Below are 21,694 nucleotides of genomic sequence, written 5' to 3'. Positions count from 1 at the left end.
ACTTGATCCTCATGTTTCCAGTGGTTTGGAAACCCATGATTGTACATCGATAGGAAAAAAAAACATTAATGCTAATTGTCAAAAAATATTTTTCAATATTTTATTTTACATGTAGAATCAAATACATTCGGCCTTAGGTTAAAATGAGTCTGAACTTACGGTTAGGAAAACGAAAAAAACAATTTTATATAAATCTCTTTACCCCTGGGCCTTTTCAAATGTCCTAACCTGTTGTGAATTTGCCTGAATTCAGCTCAATAAATAATTCTGATATTTAGGCTGGTTATTGTGGCTTGCAATTGGAAATGACTGACTAGGTCTAGCTCACAGTCAGATACCGTTTACTATACATCTTCCATAAATATATCATCGCAACTAACCTATCATGAGTTCAAGACAACCTCCTAAGGCATCACAGAATCCCAGGTGTTGAATCAAAGGATCCCAAAACCCCAAAATTCACCCCAAATTCATATTCAACATGTGTTTGAGCATAGAGTCCAACACACATGAAACATGTCCATGTAAAGCGCAGACGCTGCGGGGGTGTTCCTGAATGACAACCGGAATGAACGTGGCTATAGCAGACGAGGGTCTGACAGAGCGCTGCGGTAGACGAGGCAACTAGTCCAATGTTCCGCCCAGGTTCTGCGGTTCCGCCTCTAGTCCACTTTCTTCGGCTTGCGATTCTTCAGCATGACAGCCCCGACAAAGGCCCCTTTTGACAAAAGGTGGTAAGAAGTTAAAAAGAAGGACGATGCCATTCTAATGATCACACCAAAAAATATATTTTACAAACTTTCTCTTGAGGGCGTATATTTGGGAAAAAATGTAAGGTTTGCAATTGACATGGTTGGATTGATTTAAATCTTAAATCAAAGTCAACCTATCCAGAGATTACAATGTAAAGTAAGTTTGAAGTGAAATGTAAAATGTTAATGCACTTACCTATACAGAGCAGAACTACTAGAGCTGCAACGCCAGGTAGAATGACTGTGTACTCCCGGGGCAGGAAATACTGGTGCAGCACATGATCCGCATCTACAAAGGGCTGGAACCAAAGTGGTATTGTTAGAATATCATGTTTATTTAAGTCACTTGTCGTGACTCATTAATGTGCTGTGCTGTTTGCAAGTTGGCTGCCATCAAAAGGTTAAAAAAAAAGTTCCCAAGATATTGGTCCTGTTGACCACTAATAGGGCTGATGGCATTTTATGGGTAAACCAAATTAATACATGTATGATTTAATCTTTGTAACTAAAATCATAGGAAAGTCAGGTAACACGATTTTTGTAACATTAGTTCTGGTCTTTCAAAAGAGAGGTTTTGTTCTTGCAACAGCCATTCTTTTTACTATGGCCATTCAATATCAAATCAAATGATCATGGGAAGATACAGGCAGCAATTTACCAAGCATACATTCAATGAGACAATGGATGTAGTGCAAGTTTTTTTTAGAGATAAACGTTCACATCGTGGATAAAGGAAACAAAGGTGAGAGGGAGGGACCAAGATGAAGAGATGGGATTGGCCATGGATGAAGTCAGCCATGGCGTGAGAGAGACCAAGTTAATTTGCAATATGAAAAGTCACAGCTGCTCGGTGCAGACTGCTCACATTCTGAAACTAAAATATTTCTTATCTACTTTGGGCAACATGGTTAAGGGCTAGAGCTGATTATTTGTCGAACCTAATCTACTCTTAAAGCACGGTTTGCCACTACTAGCAATAGTGTTTCTCCTGCTGCCCTCAGCAGGAGAAACACTATTGCCTTCAACCAGCACTACATGTCCATAAATTCAGCACTCTTTCAGTCCTCTCTTCCTAAAGGATCTCACTGATCTAGTGGGAAAAATGAATACCTCTTCAAGTCACATAAATATATTACATATGTTTCTAGTGGACAATTCTTGGTCTGAATTGTTTCTCTTCCTATCTTTCAGACATGAGCTTCCTCTTTCCTATTCCTTTTTTTAACGACTCTGCTCGGCTGTCCTTTTGTGTACATTTTTGGCACTTTTCTTAAATGTTAACCTAGACATCCTATAGGGCAGATTATTAGTAACATAAATAATGTGACTTACTAACTTACTTACGATAGTTATCGATTCACGAAGCTTGTAGAATCTAAGTTAAGTGTAAGTTACGATTCTAGAAAAAGAAATGCGACCTACCAGTACAATTACCCAAATAGAGTAATATGTAAACAACAGAAGGCTGAAGCCAACTAGGCTCGCACCGACTGCTTTGTCCGTCACTGTAGCCTAAAAGACACAACAAATTCGTATTATTTGGACTGCGAATGATTTAGGGGAAAACGAAAAAATATACATGGTTGACATGCAACAAGTAAACCACTTTAACTAACGTTTCCTAGAAGCTTAACCAGCTTAGCCAGACACGTTGCACTATTACGGTGATGAGTCAACCACATAACGACTCATTATGAATTCACACATCCGCCGGACAGTAAATATAAATTTTGGGTACGAACAGTTATATTTTCATTGAGCAAAAGGTGATTTCATGACTTAAATGTCTTACCATTTGATAAAGCTAGTATTATTACGGATGTTATTATTTCTTCTTCTATACCTTCCTTATCATTTACAAACGCAACTACACTGCCCCCAACAGGTTGACTTAAAAATGAATATAAAGTCCAAGACCTATTCTACTACACAATATCTTTGGCTCAAAAAAACATACTCGACATCAAACTCGTACTTTCTTCCAAAATGCTCTCCTCTTCGTTATAAACAATTAGACCGTACCATCACAATATAAAGACTAAACATATGGTTGAATATTAGCATTACATGTGGCAGCCTTTGTATGCAGTATTTTTGTGGAAAGGGACTTTTTTTCTCATTCTAATAGAAAAAAGTTGTATGATAATCTTCCCCATTGGCTGACTGTTCAAGATTTAATGCATTCTTATGTTATAATTATGTTTTATAGCCATCTTATTCACATGACAATTTACAGATACATAAAAATGTGTCAATAATTGCAATTAATAATTGTAACAGTATTATTATGTCAGCTTGCCCTAATTATCTTATATGAAGATATATATAGATATATGTATACAGGCAAATTATACTTTGAAAACGGAATAATTATTTTGTTTACCATAGATACACTAAATTATCTTTTAAAGGTGATTTTTTAACTATGTTTAATATGATCATGAGAGAAATGTAGAATGTTGGTCTTTAGTGTCTCTCTGTTTTCACTATTCTGAGTTGCCTCTCCAACTGATACAAGGTGTTATTTCCAACAATCCTCCATTTGTTTATGCCCCTACAAGGACGAACCAACCAGGCCGTCTGGGACATAGCCAGGATCATATACCTTATCAAGGGAGAGACTGCTTCTGTTATTGTGTTTTTCACTTTTATTAATGTTTAATACTCGCCCGAACCTTTGGTTCGGTGAGAAGAGGGGGTCGACAGCCAAGGCACACGTCTGGAGACTGCTCCTCACCCACCTACACTAAAGATTATTCAACCTACGTACCTTGCTGTATTACATCCTGGAATAAACCATATATTCTATCATCTGATCAAACCTGTCAAACTGCCTTGATTTCCACTTCAAGAATTACTACTACGACGAAAAGATGAAAGAAACAATTTATCTTTTATTTTATTTTTATTTGTTAAAAAAAAGAAAATTCAATAATATTGTATGGTCAGGTTATGATTATTATATTCACGTGTTAAAAAAGCCTGCCCTATTTAAGAAAAGGCACATCCAAATCCTCAGTACATAAATCTACTTACTTTAAAAATGACCAATCATTGAGAAGCAACCTCAATGATTATCTATAAAATATAACAGATACTTTATACATTCAGTGTGATCGCTCTAAAATTCCCTCAACTCATTAATTCAATTTTTATGGATCATTTTAACATTTCAATAATCCACAATGCTAGACTTGACTTAAAAAACAAATGTTTCTATTAGAGGACAGACTTTTAATAATCTCATTTTGAATAGATCCTGCTTGCCAAGTAATTTCTCTGTAAGTTATTGTATCAGTCTTTATCAACAACATCACATATGTTTCTAAATCAAGCAAAACATATTTTGCAATTATAGATACAGGCACATGGTTTGTAGAAGCAGGTTGACGGGTAAAGGAAGTTCCTTTGATGTGATCCGACAGGACAGTGGGAACTATGATATATTGATTATTAACTTTTTAAAATTGGAGATGCGACTCTGCTTGTCACTTACAGCTTCACTTTCTTCAATAACACTGACATGAAATCAATCATAATATTATGTCTTCAATTTCTTAATTGAAATGTCCCTGTTACTTTCACTGTTTTCAGAGTAATGATTTACACAATCATTCACATCTGGGAAGGGTAATTCAAGGATAATTGTACAACACAACTTCAGAGTTATCTTATTTAAATGAACGATTCGCTCTTGACACTTAGCATTCTATTCATCAAAGAAAGGTTTGTTATACTTGACCGTTACTCTTCTGTTTTTGATACTTCTGACACAAATCCAATGCTACAGAGAGATCTCAATATAAAAGTTATTTTGTGGGTTTTTATACAAAACAAAAGTAAAAAATAAGGTGTATGCGCTGACGGACATATCTCAGATTTTTTTCTCAGGTGTTCCAAGGGAAGGCAGTAACCTCAAACCCCCACCCAGTCTCTCTATACCTACTAACACACACACACACACACACACACACACACACACACACACACACACACACACACACACACACACACACACACACACACACACACACACACACACACACACACACACAGTCTACTGTGTCTCTTCTGTTGGCTCTGGTGGGACAGGGCTTTTGGGCCTTGGCTGCTCTTCAGCTCCTGAGCCCTCGGCAGCAGCAGCAGCAGCAGCAGCAGCTGTTGTCGTCGTCGTCGTCGTCGTTGTTGTTGCGCCGGTGGTTGCTGCGCCACTGGAGTGTGCCGCCTCAGTCCCACTCTGCTGCAGGAACTTCCGCAGGTCCTTGAGCGCGGGCCGGAGCATCTGCACCAGGGCCAGCAGGGCTGCCTGGGTGCCCTCCAGGGCCTGGGCCTGCCGCTCTTGGGCGTAGGCCTGGGCCTCCTGGGAGCGCCGCATCATCTGCAGCAGCTCGTTCTGGCCCTCCATGTGCTGGGCGATCTGCCGGATGTGGACGTTGGTGACCCTCTGCTCCTGCAGCAGGCGGGCCGAGTTGAGGGCGATGCGGCTCTTCAGCTCCTGGGGCTTGGCCTGTCCCTGGGGGAGCGGGGGGGAGGAGGGGGACAGCATCTCCACCGGGTTCTCCACCGCCGTCACCACGGTGGGGTCGGGCTCGCCCACGATGGTGGTGCAGTACTCCACCACGCCGGCCTCCTCCAGCGTGTGGTAGGTGGTCTCTGCCGTCGCGCAACAACAACATCAGAAACCACAACAACTAGGTGAGGGTACGGATCAACAAGACAGTGTGTGAAAAGTGTCATGAAATGGCTTCCTATGTTGGTATTAGCATTAATCATCAGTCATAAAAATATTTCCTGAACGTCACATAGTCATAACAGTGTGGGATAGTGGAGAATAAAATCCAATTAAAAAAAAACTAAAAACTAACTTACCCGTCAGTGATTTTGATTCATCACAAACTGTCCCTGCACCAACTGGAAGAGCTGCATAGGAAGACAAAGCTATAAAACAACTTGGATCATGATGGATTCTAATTATCTAATAAGACTCAGATGAAAGACATGCTCTAAATATACTCTTATACACTTGGCTATTCAGGCATCTACCAGTTACTCTATTATAATCTATAATTATCAATATTGCTTAAAGATGGAGTAAAAGGTTACTTACTCTCTGTTAATGTGACGGTTGCGGTACTCATTGTGACAGGTAAAGTTATTTCAGCATCCGAGTCCCCTGCTGGCAAATTTATAATAGTCGCTTCTCCCAAGAGGTTACAAATTCTCTGCTGCATAGCCGTGAGAATAACAGGAATAGGCGTGCATTCGGCCGAGGTCCCCTCAATAGCAGATCTGGCCTGGGCCACTTTTCGCCGAACTTCAGTCTTCATATCGGACCATTTCTTTTTAACCTCAGCCAACTCTCTTGGACAGGTGGTTACGGCGTTTACCTTTTTAAGAATTTCCACCCATGCGTTATTCTTTGCAATGTGGGTGACTCCAGCATTGAAATGGTTAACGAGTGTATGCTTTTGTTTCTCTATTTCCTCTACAATAATCTCTACCTCCCGCTCCGAAAAATTCATTTTTCTCTTTTTCGCAAGCGATGCCATAATTAAACAAATTCGATATTTTGGAAAGATAATTGTGCGTATTGTACGCAAAAATAGTAGGATTTACTCAATTGATGTGCGCAACGTAATGGCTTCCAGAATCGGCTTCTTCTTCCTACTAGCCGTATAGCCTACGTTAACTGTGCTTTTTGGCCCGCCTCCTGATATGCCATTGGTGGAACGGCCGGTACTTGCTACATGTTTTCTACTCTGATTGGCTGTAGCAAATGGCTGTCATCGGCACACCATGCAAACTATGGAAACGCAGACGCCCGCCAACTTCCCCCACACGGTTTAGGGTATCCAAAGTAGTCTAGGCATAATATGTATGGTATTAGGCCCATTTGTATGGCTGTAATGTATCAAGTTACGAAAGGGCACTCATTGTTTACTTATATTAAAGCAGGCTCTATCGTCATGTACCATATCTGTAGTGATTTCTTAGAAAAATAAAAATGGTGTTACTTGGTAGTATTCAACTCTATTCTGCTATGCTGTTTACTTATTTATTTGTAATTATTTGTCAAAGGAAATTTGAATACATAAAACTTTTGAGAAAACCTATTAAACAGCACGCATACGTTTAAGGATTAAGAATTATATATCTATATATCTATATAGATATATATCCTCAGTATCCTAGTCCAGCCTGAATCTTCCAGTTATCGCGATGTACCACGAGATCTGCGACCACGACACCGGCGTCCGACGTAACGTGGGTTAGTGAATGGAAAAGTCAAAGTGTGTATGTAGGGGTTGGATGATGTGTCTCTGACTAACCGGCACGGAATCTTTGACACTAACAGTGGTAATTCGACAGCAGCTGCCATTGTATTGTTTATCCGCGGTCTTTGAGTGAGTTTTTACTTTCGACACGGGACGATGGTTAATCCCTTATTTATCGCATTAGAAACGTTAGGGGTACATTACCTGTTCGGCTAGCTAGTCGTCCGCGTTACGGAGGAGGCTTGATGCCACGTTTTCATCTGGATATTAGTACCTACGTTAAGGTATAAACCGAGACAAACGTTTCAACTCAGAAACGACGTGGTTTTACACGTCGAACTATTAGTTCATGCGTTGTGGAAGCGGCAGCTGACCATTCAACAGTAGCTCCGTCCGCCTATATACCCTATCACACGTCGACGCGCTTCGTGTTACCGGCTCATTCAAATTAAAGCATGTAGAGACTTCTTAAATCATTCAATATATTGGATTCGATCCCCAGTTGTGTGGCTTAAGAAGGGAAAGTATTTAATCCCAATAATGCACCAGAAAGGCTCTTTAATTTCTCCACTGTTGAACGGGGTCTTCTGCCAGTGCGATTCCTCCGAGTCTCACCGAGGAGCCAAACCGGGCGGGGGAGACAGGCATGCCGAGGAACATGATTGCACTTCCCCAACAAACCACCTACCGCCCGGCCAGTCTTTTGTGTCTGCTGATGACACCGAACAATTCCACTCGTTACTCCCACATCCATGTGAGCTTTGCGGCGGGCCCGAGCAGGACCACAGGTTAAAGGTGCTGTTCCAAATCCTGGACGTCAACGGAGACGGTGGAATATGTGTCAACGACCTGTCAATCGGCCTGAAGAAGCTGGGAGTGCATCGCACGGAGCATGAACTCATGGTACGTGTGTCAGTATAATCGGCGACATCCATCATCATGTATGTGAAACTCAAATGTATCGCCTGTGTGGAGGGTATTTTAAATTGTTACTTTTGCAACACACAATTCTGTATTTTCTTCTGGTTGACAAGTTGGCATATTTTACGATTTATAATGTTTTAACATGCACTGCATATACTTTTGAAAGAAATGTATTTACTTTCAATGTATATGCAGTGCTTGTTAAAACATTGCTTATTGTTTGCATATGTAAATTCAGGGTTCCAGATTTCTGTGTTAGACCAATAGGGGATGGATGGGAGCAGTAACCGTTGCTAAATGTACTATTTAGATATTAGGTTATAAGAAGGTTAGGTTTAAGACTGAAACTGGTAAGCGAAATATATATATATTGTGTTAATCATGTGTTATGGAGTGGACTAGGTGTACCGTCATGTTAAATATGCTACATTTGGTTTATACAGTAAGAAAGTAGTAAAGATCAATTTATTCGTTTTAAATATATATTATTTCACTGAACACTGCAGTTACCGTAAATATCCATTGCAAAAACAGTCCCATCCAACAACATTGTTGGGGGGCCTTGTTTACTTCTTTATGTGAATACTCCTTTACTTATTAAAACCTGAAGAAACCCGATCACATCTCTCCCTCAACGTCCTGCTGTATTTCGACATAGGCGTAGCAAGATGAGCCCTGCATGCCATTTCACTCTGTCTTAGAGTTTAGGTACGGGAGCAGCGTTGGTAGGGTCAACGAGGTAAGAGTCTGGGAGGTGCTCCACAACATTGTGCCCACCGGCATATGTGCATCCTCCATCTTTGCCCTTCCAGGGGGATCACCTGCTCGTGGAGAGGCATGTTCTGCGGCTAGACGTTACTCACGCTGCCCCGCGGGGAGAAGCGGAGGAACGTGCACGGCTCAAAGACGCAGAGCTTGCGGACAGATAAATGGCAGGTCTGCAATATATCACTTCACATCACATGACATCACTGTTGACCTGTGTTGGCCAAAGGGCTACCACATACCACGTTCCTTGTACCCTGTGTGGGGCAAAGTAGAACGATGTTTCTCAGTAGCACATTGAAATGGGCCGATTTTGAGCCCACAACCTCCAATGTTGAAGCCAAGTAAAGGTTGAGGTGATGTTTTAGGATGTGTTGTATGGTAATAAGATGAATAGGCAATGGGATAAATACTAACATGTCATCCTTCTGTCTCCGATTATAAAATAAAAATGGCTTGGCTGTAAGACAAAGCCAGCAATGGATTTCAAATCAGTTTGCACGCCGTTAACTTGTGTATTTTACTGGTTAACTGAAAAAGATATAAAGGAGTGTCAGCCTGTATGAATCAGACAGACAGACGGAGAGGCAGACAGACTCACTAGTCCATTTTCAAGGATTAACTTATCCTCATGTCGTCATTCTGAACAAATCCCCACAGGGGTGATTATCGTAATGGCTTTCTTTTCTTGGTACATTGGCTTATTAGTGTATCTCGCTTTCTCTTTCAAAAATGTCTATCCTTGGGTGCCTCTCCTGACTGGAACTATATGTTTCACCCCAAGGCATTTCTAATAGAAAATACATGCACCTCCTTAACAGAGGACAATTGGAGGTAATGCGTTGCAGGGGGGGGCTTAGCTGTCTGCTGAGTCACACTGTCTGCTTAGAAGTCACAGACCAACAATTAGATTTAATTGTACTAAGCAATGGAGCTTAAAATGATTGTGATATCATAATTAGGAAGTAGGCGTCGGCAAATTGTGTTTGTTAAACGGTGTTACCCGATGGATGCTCAATACTCTGGGCCATCGTGAAGGATGATGATGGAGAGAATAGCACGGAGGGGGAGGGTAGGAGGAGGAGGAGCGAATCAGACGTCATTCAGCAGATTGGATGCTGTGGAACAGGAATGACGGAAGGGAATCCCTGTGCATCGCCCCCCACCCCACACACACGCACAGTACCTACAGAATGACGTGAAGATTAATCATGCACAGCTATCTTTGCTCCCATTGGCTGGGGTGAGTTGAATCCGGGATCTACATCCTGACCTGCCAGTATGGGCGGTTGTGATTGGTCGAAGCAAGGCTGCAGTGAGGATGCAGTTTTCCCTGGGCTATTTTTTGCTGCATTACTCCGGCATGTGATAGACCCATTCTGCTGTCTGATTCCAGAATTACAGTATATGATCCTTATTTATTATTATTATTATGGAGATGCATTCTAGGTTTGCATTTGCGTAACTCTCAATTAAAGTCACTCTGGAATACTTGCCTGCCCAGACCGTCAGGGACATCTGTGGTCCCTCTTCAGTGTGAGACAGGACAAGAGAGGCTGAGGAGCTGACTCTCTCTCCTGAGACAGACGCTCAGGGAGAAGTCGCATTGTTTCTGGCGTCTCTCTCTCTCTCGGTTGTCCTCGGCTGACTGTTTATTCACAGTGCTTTCTGAGTTCATAACGACGGGCCAGTTATTGCTAACGCTACGGTGGGCTGTGGTCTGGAGATGCTGCAGGGCATCATGGACTTTCTGTGGCAGAGATTCTTTGGTAGGACAGACTGTGACACTGATGGAAGTGAGCTCCCTGAAGACGGAAAGGCTGAGGCCACTGGAAACCACAGGCAGGAAACTGGTAGTCCCCAAGAGGAAACCACAGACTCTTTAAGTAATGAAGAGGCGAAGGTTCCTTCAAAGAGGGCCACAGTTTTAATTATGGTGGCCGCCCCTTTGGACTTCAAACAGGTAGGATTTTATTGGTGAACCAGTTTTGATGTTTGTCAGGTATTATGGCCATGTTATCATGGGACCAAAGATAAAAGATAGTGTTTTAAAGTACTCATTTGTCATTAGTATTTGCTTTACTTATGTAATGGCCATATATACATTCTTCCGAAGCATGGAATGCTGTAGTGGTAAAAAGGGTGACAAAAATGCTAACAACATCGACGTGCATGCATGAAAACATATTAGTAAGTTTGCGAGTTTGCTTTATCGCTCCATTCAGTCACACCCATCCTCATGATGAACTTTACTTCTGTAAAGCTCTTGTGCTCTGTTCATCTGGTTAAACATTTGTCAGAATCTGTCATTGCTGCAACTGGGGTATGTGGTTGACTATCATGTGGCATCTCAAAGTCTTTTCTTTTTGTCATCAACACTCCTTCTTTGTCATCAACACTCCCTCACAACCTCGATATTTCATTTGGCGGTCTAGCTGAATCCTCCTTGACCTCTATGCTCTGTTGTTCCAGGTCTGGAGATAATTCTACAAGTGACGCCATCTCCGTTTCCAGAGATAACTCAAAAGCCTATGCACTTTGCATTTGCCTTTTTAGAAATGGTTTTGCCTGCCTATATTGGCCGAACGTGGGCTATCAGTCTGTCTGATGTATGCTACAATGCACGCCGAGTGGATGGCTGAGTCAACAAAACACAGATGGTGGAACCTTCCGCCAATCGGCTTCATGTGTTTACAGCGCTTTTTCTTTCTTTCTGGGGAACATTTGACACAATCCCTCACTTCTGTTAAGAATTTCTTGTATCGCTCAAATTTCCCTAAAAAGGCAACATTATCCCCCATAATATTATCTTTACAAACAAGCGCAAGACGAGAAAAACATGATTGGGCCTCTGCCGTTAAGGACGTTGAGCGTTCTGTGAAATATATTTTCACACAGGACGATTACCCAGTAACACAACACGTGATGGTTTGCACCCAAAATATTTGGTAATCAGGGATCTTAAACAAGGAAGTGCTGAGGGATCATAAGGAGGTGCTGCTGTTGTTTGTTACTTATAACTCCATTTTATAGTCTAGTTATACATTAGTTTTACCTTTCTTTTCTCCAACACAGTTGGAATATAAAAGGTTAGGCTGGATTTTCCGTGTTTATTCTTAGGTCAGTATGAGACTCCACCAGGGTGAAAATGTATGGGTGTCAAACGCCATCTCCTCTGCAGTTTAAATGTATCCCAGTTGAAATTTTTTACCTTCTTTTCAGAAAATAGTGAAAGCAGGAGATAAGGACCTGGACGGACAGTTGGACTTTGGGGAGTTTGTGCACTATCTCAGGGACCATGAGAAGAAGCTCCGATTGGTTTTCAAAAGCCTCGACAAGAAGAATGATGGTAAGCCCAAGCGCTCTCATCTAAATTATATAATCCAACTTCTTCAGTTGGTTGCAATCTGCAACCTCACCACTAGATGCCACTAAATCCTACACACTGCACCTTTAACTATTTAATTCCACTCCATACTGTTTTGCTGACCCTCTGCATGTGCAGGGAAATATGCCCCGTGGGCCAAAAATAGATGATATTCTACAATAATGTTTTTGTCACAGGTCGCATCGACTCACAGGAGATCATGCAGTCCCTTCGTGACCTTGGAGTGAACATCTCGGAGCAACAGGCAGAGAAGATCCTCAAAAGGTGGAGCTGCTGCCCGTTCCGTTCACAACACCCCCTTAACTAACAACGCCTACTTTTGAATGAAACAACCAACTTAATCTCCTGATCTCAAAAGGCCTGGGAACCATGTCTTAATCCATTGGTTCACACCTGCGAGTTTACAGATCATGTAGCCCGCTGAACAGTGGTAACACCTGTGTTCAACAGACCATGTGGACTGTGGGGTTTACAGATTGTTTAACGTGGAGCATCTGTCACTATGTCTGTTGTTTGTGTGGTGTCCCTTACTTTCAGTCTTCTCAAACTCAAACTGTCTGTCTGTGTATGTCTTATCTCTTCGTTCTTCTCCCTTCTCTTCTTGTCGCCGGTGTCAGAATAAGGAAGGGTCATGTCTGTGCTCCTATCATGTAGTAAGTAGTGGTCTCCATAGTCTGCCTGCTCCCGCCTGACTCAAACGCCATCCATTTATCTGCGATCTAATAGAACGCATCATCATTTTTTTTCTTTTTGACTCGATAATCCGACATGCTGAGACGAGTCGTGTTTGATTTCTTTCCGGGCGAATTGGCATTACTAATGCGTTAACGCCACTCAAAAGCACAGACGTCTTAATTCATTCAGTTGCACAAGTGCATGGATCTATAAGCACGATGGGATTTTGTCTGAGTTCAGTTTGAACCCGCGGTTGAACGAGGCAACTCTGCATTACCAAAATAGACAAAACTTGGACGGCACTCTTTCTGTCTTTCTTCTTTTTAATTTAAATGTTTCCCTCCTGTAGCATGGATAAGAACGGCACGATGACCATCGACTGGAACGAGTGGCGGGACTACCACCTCCTACACCCCGCAGACAACATCCCTGAGATCATCCTCTACTGGAAGCACTCCACGGTACGCTCAGGGGTTATGGCTGAACCTCCATGACGCGCTCTGTCAAGTCAATGGCCGCTTTTAAATCATTGATTCGTTCGTCGATTCTGTCAAGAAAAAAATTTCCCATTATTTATGGAATTTTATGCCCTGCCTTTATCTGGAAGGAATGAATTGCCTTCTGTGTAATTATTTAGGTCAAAATGACTAATATTTGTAATACTATAACTCTTTTGACTTGTTTTCTTGTTTCACAACCTACTTCCAGTTCCATGTTAGGCTAGGGGTTTTTCCGGCCACATCCACTCCCAACTTATACATAACCAGCATTTACTGGTTACACAAGACTTGAGAGATTGCAGTCTATATTCAGGTCCTCCGTCTGTTTGAAAGGGAGCTGTCATAATACCGATGAATGAGAAAATACTATTATTAAGTATTAGAAGAACCCATCACACATAATCACGGTGTGGTGCACTGCCAAGACTGCTCCTTAATTTCACATCTTGGACCATTTGGGTTTTCCATATCTCTACCCAAATCATTGCAATTCCGAGGCTTGATGAACTAATTGATGTCAACCTCATAATCTATTGCTGGGTGGAAATATACAACATGCACATTCCTCACAAATGCAGGAATGTGGGTGATATTTTGAGAAGTCATTTTTGCCACCGCCATTATAAATAGTTTGATACTAGTGCTTCAGATACAGTTCTCCCAGGATAGGGATGATGTAACGCTTGACTTTGAAAACGAACACCACCATATTAAAATCTCAAATAACTGAATTCATGAAATTATGTCGAAATGTTTTCTTGACAGATTTTCGATGTTGGGGAGAGTTTGTTGGTACCTGACGAGTTCACTGCGGAGGAGAAGCAAACGGGAATGTGGTGGCGCCACCTAGTGGCCGGGGGTGGAGCAGGCGCAGTCTCCAGGACCTGTACTGCCCCACTTGATCGTCTCAAAGTACTCATGCAGGTGAGGTCCTCTTTAAAAGAAATACTGACTCAAGTAGTTGATTAAACATATCTTTGAGTTCATGGTTGCTTGAAAATAAAAAATATATATTTCTGAGTAATTCTGGGCCTGTTGTTAACCAAACTATAACAGAGTGAATATAGATCTGGGTTGTACAAAAACCTACAACAAAAGACAAAAAGGTTAAGATTATTGACCCCCTCCCCCCCAGGTGCACTCCTCCAAAAGCAACAGCATGCGCATCGCGGGGGGCTTCACCAACATGGTCCGGGAGGGCGGGGTCCGGTCTCTCTGGCGAGGGAACGGCATCAACGTCATCAAGATCGTTCCAGAGACCGCCATCAAGTTCATGGCTTATGAGCAGGTGAGCGCAGGGCAGAGCAAACCATCCCTCTCTCTCCCCCCCCAGCGATCCCATGATGCGTTCTTCTCCCAGTGTGCAAAGTATTTATTTTGACTCGAAAGTAGCGAGCAAAGCGATAGTCAGGCTACAGTAACGCTCTGTGGGCCGTGCTCCGCTGACGTGTGATTCTACTCGTTTTTGTGTTGCACTTCACACATGAAGTGGGGAGGGGAGGCATGTAGCTCAGGAGGTAGAGCGGGTAGGCTGGTGACCGGAAGGTTGCTAGTTCAATCCCCGGCTCCTCCTAGGGTGGAGTGTCGAGGTTTCCCTGAGCAAGGCACCTGACCCTACCCGCCCCGAGTTGGCTGTCGCCTTGTGTGGCTGACACCGGCATCGGTGTGTGTGTGTGTGTGTGTGTCCATGATTTGTGAATGTCAGGCAACATTGTAAAGCGCTTTGGGGGGCCTCTGGTTACAAAAAGGCGCTATCTAAATGCAGTAGAAATTCGTGCTTTCTCTGCTTTGCAACAAATTGTTTAAATAAAAAGAATAGGGCAAATTTTCCTAGTAATAAAATATAGAAACACACATTGTTGTTGCATTGCCCTAGATTCTGCATTGCTCAGTCAAATAATGAACAGTAAAGTGTGAGAGACGAGGAGTTTGGTGAAATGATTAGAAGGCTTCCCATGCGCCCAGAATTTTCTGCCAAGGGTCTCACTAGAAGACATCACTGGAACAGACCTCATTGGTCCACTGAGTGAAGCTCAATAGACCCAGATGGCCCTTGAATGGCTTCTCTTGTTTGTACTTTCATTCAGTAGTCCCTTGTTTGTACATTTCATTCTATTTTCAATAATTTATGCTGCAAGGATTGCCTGTATTGTGGTGGTCTGATTGCCGGCGGGCTCACAAAGTGGGCACAATTCTTAGAATATCTGTTTTTCTCCAGATCAAGCGTTTGATCGGGAGTAACCAGGAGACGTTGGGCATCGCGGAGAGGCTGGTGGCTGGGTCTCTGGCTGGAGCCATCTCTCAGAGCACCATCTACCCCATGGAGGTAAGGACCTAGCTCGGCCCTGCTTGAAACAGATAGCATGCCTGGGAGACTTGGTAATCACTAACAATTATATTTATTTTTAAGTAAATATTAAGTAGTCCCCAGTTTTAGCATTGGAAGTACCGTCACAGTAAATATGTGATCTGAGGCCGTAAAAAAGCTAAATGGTTTTAGATAAAAACAAGGCTTTGGCTCTGTTTGCAAAAGCGTTCTAATCGCGATCTAATCGAGATCTTAAACTGCTTAGAGATTGCGATGCAAAGAGAATGTTTTTTTTTTGTCTAAACAGGTGGGATCGGTTGTACCAGGGATGTAGACAACCGATGTCAAAACCACCTCCAGAGGTGATGTAAGCAACATTTAATCTAGATTGACGAGAGATGGGCTTTAGTCTAGACTGACTCTCTCGCGGAAGCATTGTCAAGTCGAATGCTGAGCTCACCTGATGTAAAGCAAGGGGGCCTCGTATGCAAATCTATCAGAAACATCTTTAACGAGTCGTAGAACTTGCATTTCTTTTATCAAACACTGTCGCTACATCAACGCCCATTTTCGTAGTGCGTTAAAAACATTGGATGTTGTACGAATTGCAAACCGGTAGAGCTAGCCGGGTTGTGTGCGCATATCAATCTGGAACAGTAAACTACCATCCACCGTTTAACTATTTTATACATTTTAGTCAAAAATTTCGCATAAACGGCCACCAACGCTTGGTTTCAACCGAAAAAAATTGATTTTTGGGTGTATTAAGCCTTTTAATTTCTCATAAGTTAAATATGTGAATTACGAGGTTTGGGTTGAGGGTTCGTGTCTTTCTCGATGATGGACGGATTCATGGACTTTAACACTTGGCCTGTACACACACCTGGCTGATCCCTGGATGTAGCTATAAGTCTCGTTGTTTCTGACTAATATAGCTGGATCTCTGGGGGACCTATCCTAGATGGACGACTGTCCAAGGCATTCTGACACAGGAGCCATATGAGCCACGGGTTCTGTCTGAAGTGTGTTCCTTCCTCTGCTCTCAGGTGCTGAAGACCCGGCTGGCTCTGAGGAAGACGGGGCAGTACCAGGGCATAGGGGACTGTGCCAAGCGCATCTTCCGCAACGAAGGCATGAGTGCGTTCTACAAGGGCTACGTCCCCAACATGTTGGGCATCATCCCCTACGCCGGCATCGACCTGGCGGTCTATGAGGTGTGTGTCTCCCTAGGTCATGTCTGCTTTGAGTACTAATGATTGAGAACTATTAACCTGTGTTTGAAAGAAGAACCAAAAGCATTTCCGACTGCGTTATCTGCCTGAGCGTTAAATCACCAAAGGACGGACATGACAGCAGGGAGCACAACCCCATTTAACTTTATTATTTTTCCTACATATCTTTTTCTGGACTTTTTGCAAGCCTTTATGGTCAGGGGAGAAGAAACTGAAAGAGAGAGGGAATGACCTGTAGCATAGGACCACATGTCAGAACCCAAACTGCATCCCTAGGGGTGAATTGTCCGTATTGATGCCTTTTCAAGTCTTTAAAGGAGGGTACTGCCAGGTGGTGCGTAGGTTTTAATAAATGTTTTTACTACAAGTTTTACTACATTCACAAAACGCCAATAGTGCAATGGCCTGGCATTAGTGGTGTGTGCCACGGAGCCGCCCAGACTCTCCAGTAGTTCACTCTTGACCGCTGCCTCTCCCCCCGTCACTCCCCCCCCCCCCCCCCCCCCCAGACCCTGAAGAACTGGTGGCTGCAGAGCTACGCCACGGACAGCGCCGACCCCGGGGTGTTTGTGTTGCTGGCGTGCTGCACCACCTCCAGCACCTGCGGGCAGCTGGCCAGCTACCCGCTGGCCCTGGTCCGGACCCGCATGCAGGCCCAAGGTCAGCCTCGTCGCTCACCCCTCCTCCCCGCACACTGGGGGAGGCTGCGTCTTCCATATCCTCAGCCGATATCTATTCTAATTTGCATAGCCCTTATTCACCATTACAGTCTCATGACACCCTTATGTCCCAAGCCCCCAAAAGGGCAAGAACAAACTCCCTTAATCAGCAAGGAAAGGAGGTCTTTCTTGCCCTTTTGGGGGCTTGGGTAAGGGGGGAGTCTGTTATATCAACGTGGGCCACTTTGGTTTGCTCCCCCATTCTGCTCAGTGTGTCTGCACGATGCATTTTCCCGTTTTATGATAATTTGTGATTTTAAGTTGATTGAACATTCGTGACAAGAGTGCCTCTTTAAATCTGGGTACTCATTTATCGCCAGAAATCAATAAACAGGCTCATTCGCACAAATATTTGATTAATCCTCTATTTGTTGAGTCCAATGTCAATGAATGCAGTAGTAGTATGTAGTGCATCATGGGATATAGTGCGGAAGTAGGCGGTCGTCGGTGGAACACGTATATCACGGCGCGTTATTGATATACACGAGTGCACATTGAATCAGACTACAAAAAAAACATAAAAGCTGCACCATATAGGGCCCCGAGGGAGCCAGCTCCAACACAGCCACACTGTTTGAACCAGGCTTCCCGAGCCCCACTCGTGTGGTCACGGTTCCCCTCCTCCCCACAGCTACCATGGCAGGAGGCCCTCAGATGACCATGTGCGGCCTGTTCAGACACATCCTGAGGACGGAGGGCCCCCTGGGACTCTACCGGGGCCTGGCCCCCAACTTCATGAAGGTCATCCCTGCAGTGAGCATCAGCTACGTGGTCTACGAACACCTCAAGATGTACCTGGGCGTCCGGTCCCGGTGAGGAGGAGGAGGGGGAGGAGGAAGAGGAGGGAGGTCGGGGGCTCAGAAAGGAGCTGAATGTCTCGGGAATAAAAGGTTTCTGTTTTAGCCGAACATTGAAGGTTGGTTATAGACTGGAGGGAACAAAGAAGAGGGAACATTTCAAGAGGCAACTCGAGTAGTAGTGGGAGCAGTAGTGAGTATGGTGAAGTGAAAGAGTGCAACGCGTTGCACTAAGGAGCCCAGGGTAAAGTCTTCACTGGTGATGGAGCTGGTCAGACGCTCTCCCCTTGTCCTTAAAAAGAATGTCATTGTTATAATTTATCTTCATTATTTATTCATTGCTAATTATTACAAACCAGTAGTGCTTTTAAAAATCTTATTTTAGGTTAACTCTGGAGTCGGTGACTCTTGATGGTAAACCACTAATATGTTGTTTGGGTTTGGGGGGGGGGGTGTTTTCAGATGGCTGAAGTCTTATGTTGGAAATCAATGAAATTAGTAACTTAAGGAAATTACTCTCTTACTGCTTAGTTCGAGAGAGTAATTTACATACTCTGAATCCTGTTTAGGCTTAAACTCAATTAACTACAAGTACTTAGTTGTGTTCAATATTTCAAGCAACACTGTCACAGCATTAATTTGATTTTTTTTTTGCAGTACACACTGTTCCCGGAGTGGTTAAACATTGCGAAATGAAATAGTTTAATTGTAGCAGGCCGCAGGTTTCTGTGGCAGTCTTCAAAAGGCATCTCAATGTTTACCCAAATGCACCTTGTCTGGCTTTAGACTTCCGGATGTAAGCAAACAAAACATATCGATATGCTGGGGAAATGAGTGCAGGCCCCATAAGTATTCGACCATCCATTAGGTTCTAGAAATGCACCATAGATTGGATTAGGAATGTATTATTCATAGTTTGTGGTGAAAGAAAAATGTAGGATAAATTTAATTTGAAAGAAAAGTAAGCATTTTAATTTAATTCCATTTTAATCTGTGTAGAAGCAAAGGGTTAAAAGGCTACTATTTCAATGTGTTGTGATTATTGAAACTAACAAACCATTCCACTCCGTTAGGACATTCCTTCTATCGTCCTCATTTGCTCTTCAATGTGCTGTTGGCCCACATACAATCATTCTGTGTTTTACCAGTTTGGAGGTTTTGAGCATTATTTTTTCCCATGGCGTTCATATCAACTCAAGCCTCCTCGAATGTACAGGCTTCTTTTTTTGCCATCCTAAGCTTGTTTGTAGATGGTTTATTAAGAAAGCATCCGGATAGCCCTTAGCTTAGAAAAGACCAGTGCAGTTACCGATCCTCTGCTGTCCACGTGCTGTCCTCTGATGGTAGCAGGGTGAATTGGAATAGAGGGCATTGGGTTCTCTTACTTGAAGACTGACTATAAAATGCCTGTGAAAGGGTTGGTAGTCAAGGACAACGGTAGTGTGTTTGGTTGTAATGAGTTATACAGCCAAGTGAAGCGGAGGTTCATTACCCATTTCAAAAGAACCTTGCAGAATATGCTATATGATATAGTATATGATCTGCTATTCGAATTGATAAAAACAAACACTCATCTAGAATGAATTGCTTTTGTACTCCAGGTTGTTTTCTGTAGGAGCTTTGTGCTCGTCTAAACACTGACGGTGCAATCAGCCCTAATATAATTGTCACACTTTTTTTATATGTATACATTATAATGTTTATGAGCACATTGCCAGATGCCAGAATCTAAAGCAAACGATCTGTAAAGAGACTTTATATCGGCAAAATAGGAAAACCCATTCATCGAACAGGATCAAGTGGTTCCCTGTTGGTTACTCCGGCAGAAATAGACAAATTGAAAATGGTTTATCGTTGTCCATCACTCCTGGTAAGAGCTAGGAAATGCTTGATTCCTTCCTTTTTATTTCACTGCAGTTTGTGTAAGTGTTTATTATACAAATGTACTGTTAAAGGGACATTTAAGAAGTACCAACACGTTGACATCCATATCTCAACGCTGTGTGGACAGCTCGAAGCTCTTCCTGAGTGGTTGCCATGCTCAGTCAGGGGGAGTCCTTCAGACCCTGAATGCACTTTAAGGTATTCCGCTTTACTCCAGTGAAAACCTTCTGGTTATTTATTTGTGTATTTGCTTTATTTATTCCTACACAAGTGTAACATGACTGAAAACTGTGATGCAATAAGCAATCCAATTGTCTTGTTTCCCTTACCTTAATTATGTGTTCTTTGGCTTTAAAGTGATACGTTTTATCCCTATGGTGTTTGGTAGGGGGTTAATGGTGTGGTTAGGGAATGTAGGGCAGGGGTGGTAACAGCACCTACATGCTTGTGGACACAGATATTAAGCAAATACATTTTAATATTCTTACTCATTCATATTCAACGTTCCACTCAACTTAGGTATTAATATAGGTATTTCTTTAGTGTTGGTAGTTATGTCGACCTGGCCACCTTCAAAGGTACATCTCAATTGAAGTTGAAACTCATTGTTGGACAAAAACAGCATGAACATAGTTGGGGATCTAGGACGTTTGATCCGTTGCATTTTATTGTGAGTGTGCATGTTACCCTGGTACGTGTGTACTAAGGAATTGTGTTTGGATTCACAATAAGAATCCTTACCTTATTCTGTGTAAGTAGTGACTTCCTTTAAATTGCATGAGACAATTTGAAAAACAAACAACCATTTTTATTTGAATTTGCTTGCAGTTTTCAAAAGGAGCTATTGCTGAGGTCCAGTCAATTGATTTTACTCTTCGTGAATGATTGTCACACCATGCTGGCATATTGGAGAAGAAGGCGAATGGTAGACCTTATGGAGGCCAATGCACATCCTCAACCTGACATAGTGTGTTCTATGCATACAATGATCACAGGAAATACAATGATGGAACTTAGGGCTTCTGTGAGATGTGAGTGTGTCTGCAGAAATCCACAATCTGTTTGTAATGCTAGCTCCTGTCTCAAAGTAACGCCTTATCTTGCATCACCTGTAGAAAACTTGAAATTATATATTGCATACACTGAAAGAAGACCGGGAAGTTCTACGTCTTATGGTGAGGTAGTTTATAACAAAATCTATTTGAGAAATATCTATAATATATATTTATATTTGTATTATTTTAAGGTGCGGAGTGTATTTGACAAGTAAAATAATGAGTTTGAGATTATTTTGTTGTAGAATGCATCCATGGAGAGAATGTAAATCATAAATGCTTGTATGCAATCCTCTGTTCAATAAATATGTTCTGCATTCATAGTGGTATCAACTTTGTGTCTCCATAACCAATGTCCTTTGAGGGCGTCAATATATTGAGTGGAAAGTTTGGTAAATAATGAATAATTATTCATTTAGG

The 21,694-nt window shown here is 42.5% G+C and overlaps 3 protein-coding genes across 9 annotated transcripts; 1 reads left to right on the top strand and 2 right to left on the bottom strand.

Moving 5' to 3' along the window:
- Window positions 1-74: 74 nt before the first annotated feature.
- On the bottom strand, window positions 75-2,630 carry dpm2 (dolichyl-phosphate mannosyltransferase subunit 2, regulatory). Of its 2 annotated transcripts, none has more exons than XM_030354934.1 (4): window positions 2,369-2,521; window positions 2,175-2,264; window positions 949-1,051; window positions 75-718 (listed from the first exon to the last, which is right to left on the bottom strand). In XM_030354934.1, the coding sequence occupies exons 1-4, from the start codon at window positions 2,432-2,434 to the stop codon at window positions 663-665; spliced, it is 315 nt and encodes a 104-aa protein (XP_030210794.1). In that variant the 5' UTR covers window positions 2,435-2,521; the 3' UTR covers window positions 75-662. The 2 variants fall into 2 exon arrangements, with proteins under 2 accessions (XP_030210794.1, XP_030210795.1); XM_030354935.1 differs by lacking the exon at window positions 2,369-2,521 and adding an exon at window positions 2,545-2,630 and having other exon boundaries at window positions 76-718.
- A 996-nt stretch (window positions 2,631-3,626) lies between these two features.
- Window positions 3,627-6,451, bottom strand: naif1 (nuclear apoptosis inducing factor 1). 2 transcript variants are annotated; one of them, XM_030354111.1, is made up of 3 exons: window positions 5,860-6,451; window positions 5,622-5,690; window positions 3,627-5,405 (listed from the first exon to the last, which is right to left on the bottom strand). In XM_030354111.1, exons 1-3 carry the CDS (start codon window positions 6,299-6,301, stop codon window positions 4,810-4,812), a joined length of 1,107 nt encoding a protein of 368 aa, XP_030209971.1. In that variant the 5' UTR covers window positions 6,302-6,451; the 3' UTR covers window positions 3,627-4,809. The 2 variants fall into 2 exon arrangements, with proteins under 2 accessions (XP_030209971.1, XP_030209972.1); XM_030354112.1 differs by having other exon boundaries at window positions 5,622-5,672; window positions 5,860-6,450.
- A 543-nt stretch (window positions 6,452-6,994) lies between these two features.
- On the top strand, window positions 6,995-21,597 carry slc25a25b (solute carrier family 25 member 25b). Of its 5 annotated transcripts, XM_030354108.1 has the most exons (12): window positions 7,794-7,930; window positions 8,764-8,887; window positions 11,939-12,065; window positions 12,281-12,368; window positions 12,722-12,757; window positions 13,129-13,240; window positions 14,045-14,203; window positions 14,415-14,567; window positions 15,498-15,605; window positions 16,634-16,801; window positions 17,329-17,479; window positions 18,170-21,597. In XM_030354108.1, exons 4-12 carry the CDS (start codon window positions 12,304-12,306, stop codon window positions 18,352-18,354), a joined length of 1,137 nt encoding a protein of 378 aa, XP_030209968.1. In that variant the 5' UTR covers window positions 7,794-7,930; window positions 8,764-8,887; window positions 11,939-12,065; window positions 12,281-12,303; the 3' UTR covers window positions 18,355-21,597. The 5 variants fall into 5 exon arrangements, with proteins under 5 accessions (XP_030209965.1, XP_030209966.1, XP_030209968.1 ...); XM_030354105.1 differs by lacking the exon at window positions 8,764-8,887 and having other exon boundaries at window positions 6,995-7,930; XM_030354109.1 differs by lacking the exon at window positions 12,722-12,757.
- Window positions 21,598-21,694: the final 97 nt, after the last annotated feature.

Source organism: Gadus morhua, chromosome 4 (assembly GCF_902167405.1).
Source record: "Gadus morhua chromosome 4, gadMor3.0, whole genome shotgun sequence".
Lineage (NCBI taxonomy): Eukaryota > Metazoa > Chordata > Actinopteri > Gadiformes > Gadidae > Gadus > Gadus morhua.
The sequence above is the reverse complement of the archived record's forward strand: the minus strand, read 5'-3'. Positions and strand labels throughout refer to the sequence as shown.

What these genes read in the sequence shown, in the direction of transcription:
- dpm2 (XM_030354934.1), bottom strand. Translation starts at nt 2,434, where the DNA reads ATGTGGTTGACTCATCACCGTAATAGTGCAACGTGTCTGGCTAAGCTG. An exon ending in TGGTTAAGCTTCTAGGAAAC is followed by an intron (nt 2,265 to 2,368) that starts GTTAGTTAAAGT and finishes TGTGTCTTTTAG; the next exon opens with GCTACAGTGACGGACAAAGC. An exon ending in AGTAGTTCTGCTCTGTATAG is followed by an intron (nt 719 to 948) that starts GTAAGTGCATTA and finishes TTTTGTCAAAAG; the next exon opens with GGGCCTTTGTCGGGGCTGTC.
- naif1 (XM_030354111.1), bottom strand. Translation starts at nt 6,301, where the DNA reads ATGGCATCGCTTGCGAAAAAGAGAAAAATGAATTTTTCGGAGCGGGAG. An exon ending in AACCGTCACATTAACAGAGA is followed by an intron (nt 5,691 to 5,859) that starts GTAAGTAACCTT and finishes GTTGTTTTATAG; the next exon opens with CTTTGTCTTCCTATGCAGCT. An exon ending in TGAATCAAAATCACTGACGG is followed by an intron (nt 5,406 to 5,621) that starts GTAAGTTAGTTT and finishes GCGCGACGGCAG; the next exon opens with AGACCACCTACCACACGCTG.
- slc25a25b (XM_030354105.1), top strand. Translation starts at nt 7,568, where the DNA reads ATGCACCAGAAAGGCTCTTTAATTTCTCCACTGTTGAACGGGGTCTTC. An exon ending in GTCTCAAAGTACTCATGCAG is followed by an intron (nt 14,204 to 14,414) that starts GTGAGGTCCTCT and finishes CCTCCCCCCCAG; the next exon opens with GTGCACTCCTCCAAAAGCAA. An exon ending in AGTTCATGGCTTATGAGCAG is followed by an intron (nt 14,568 to 15,497) that starts GTGAGCGCAGGG and finishes GTTTTTCTCCAG; the next exon opens with ATCAAGCGTTTGATCGGGAG.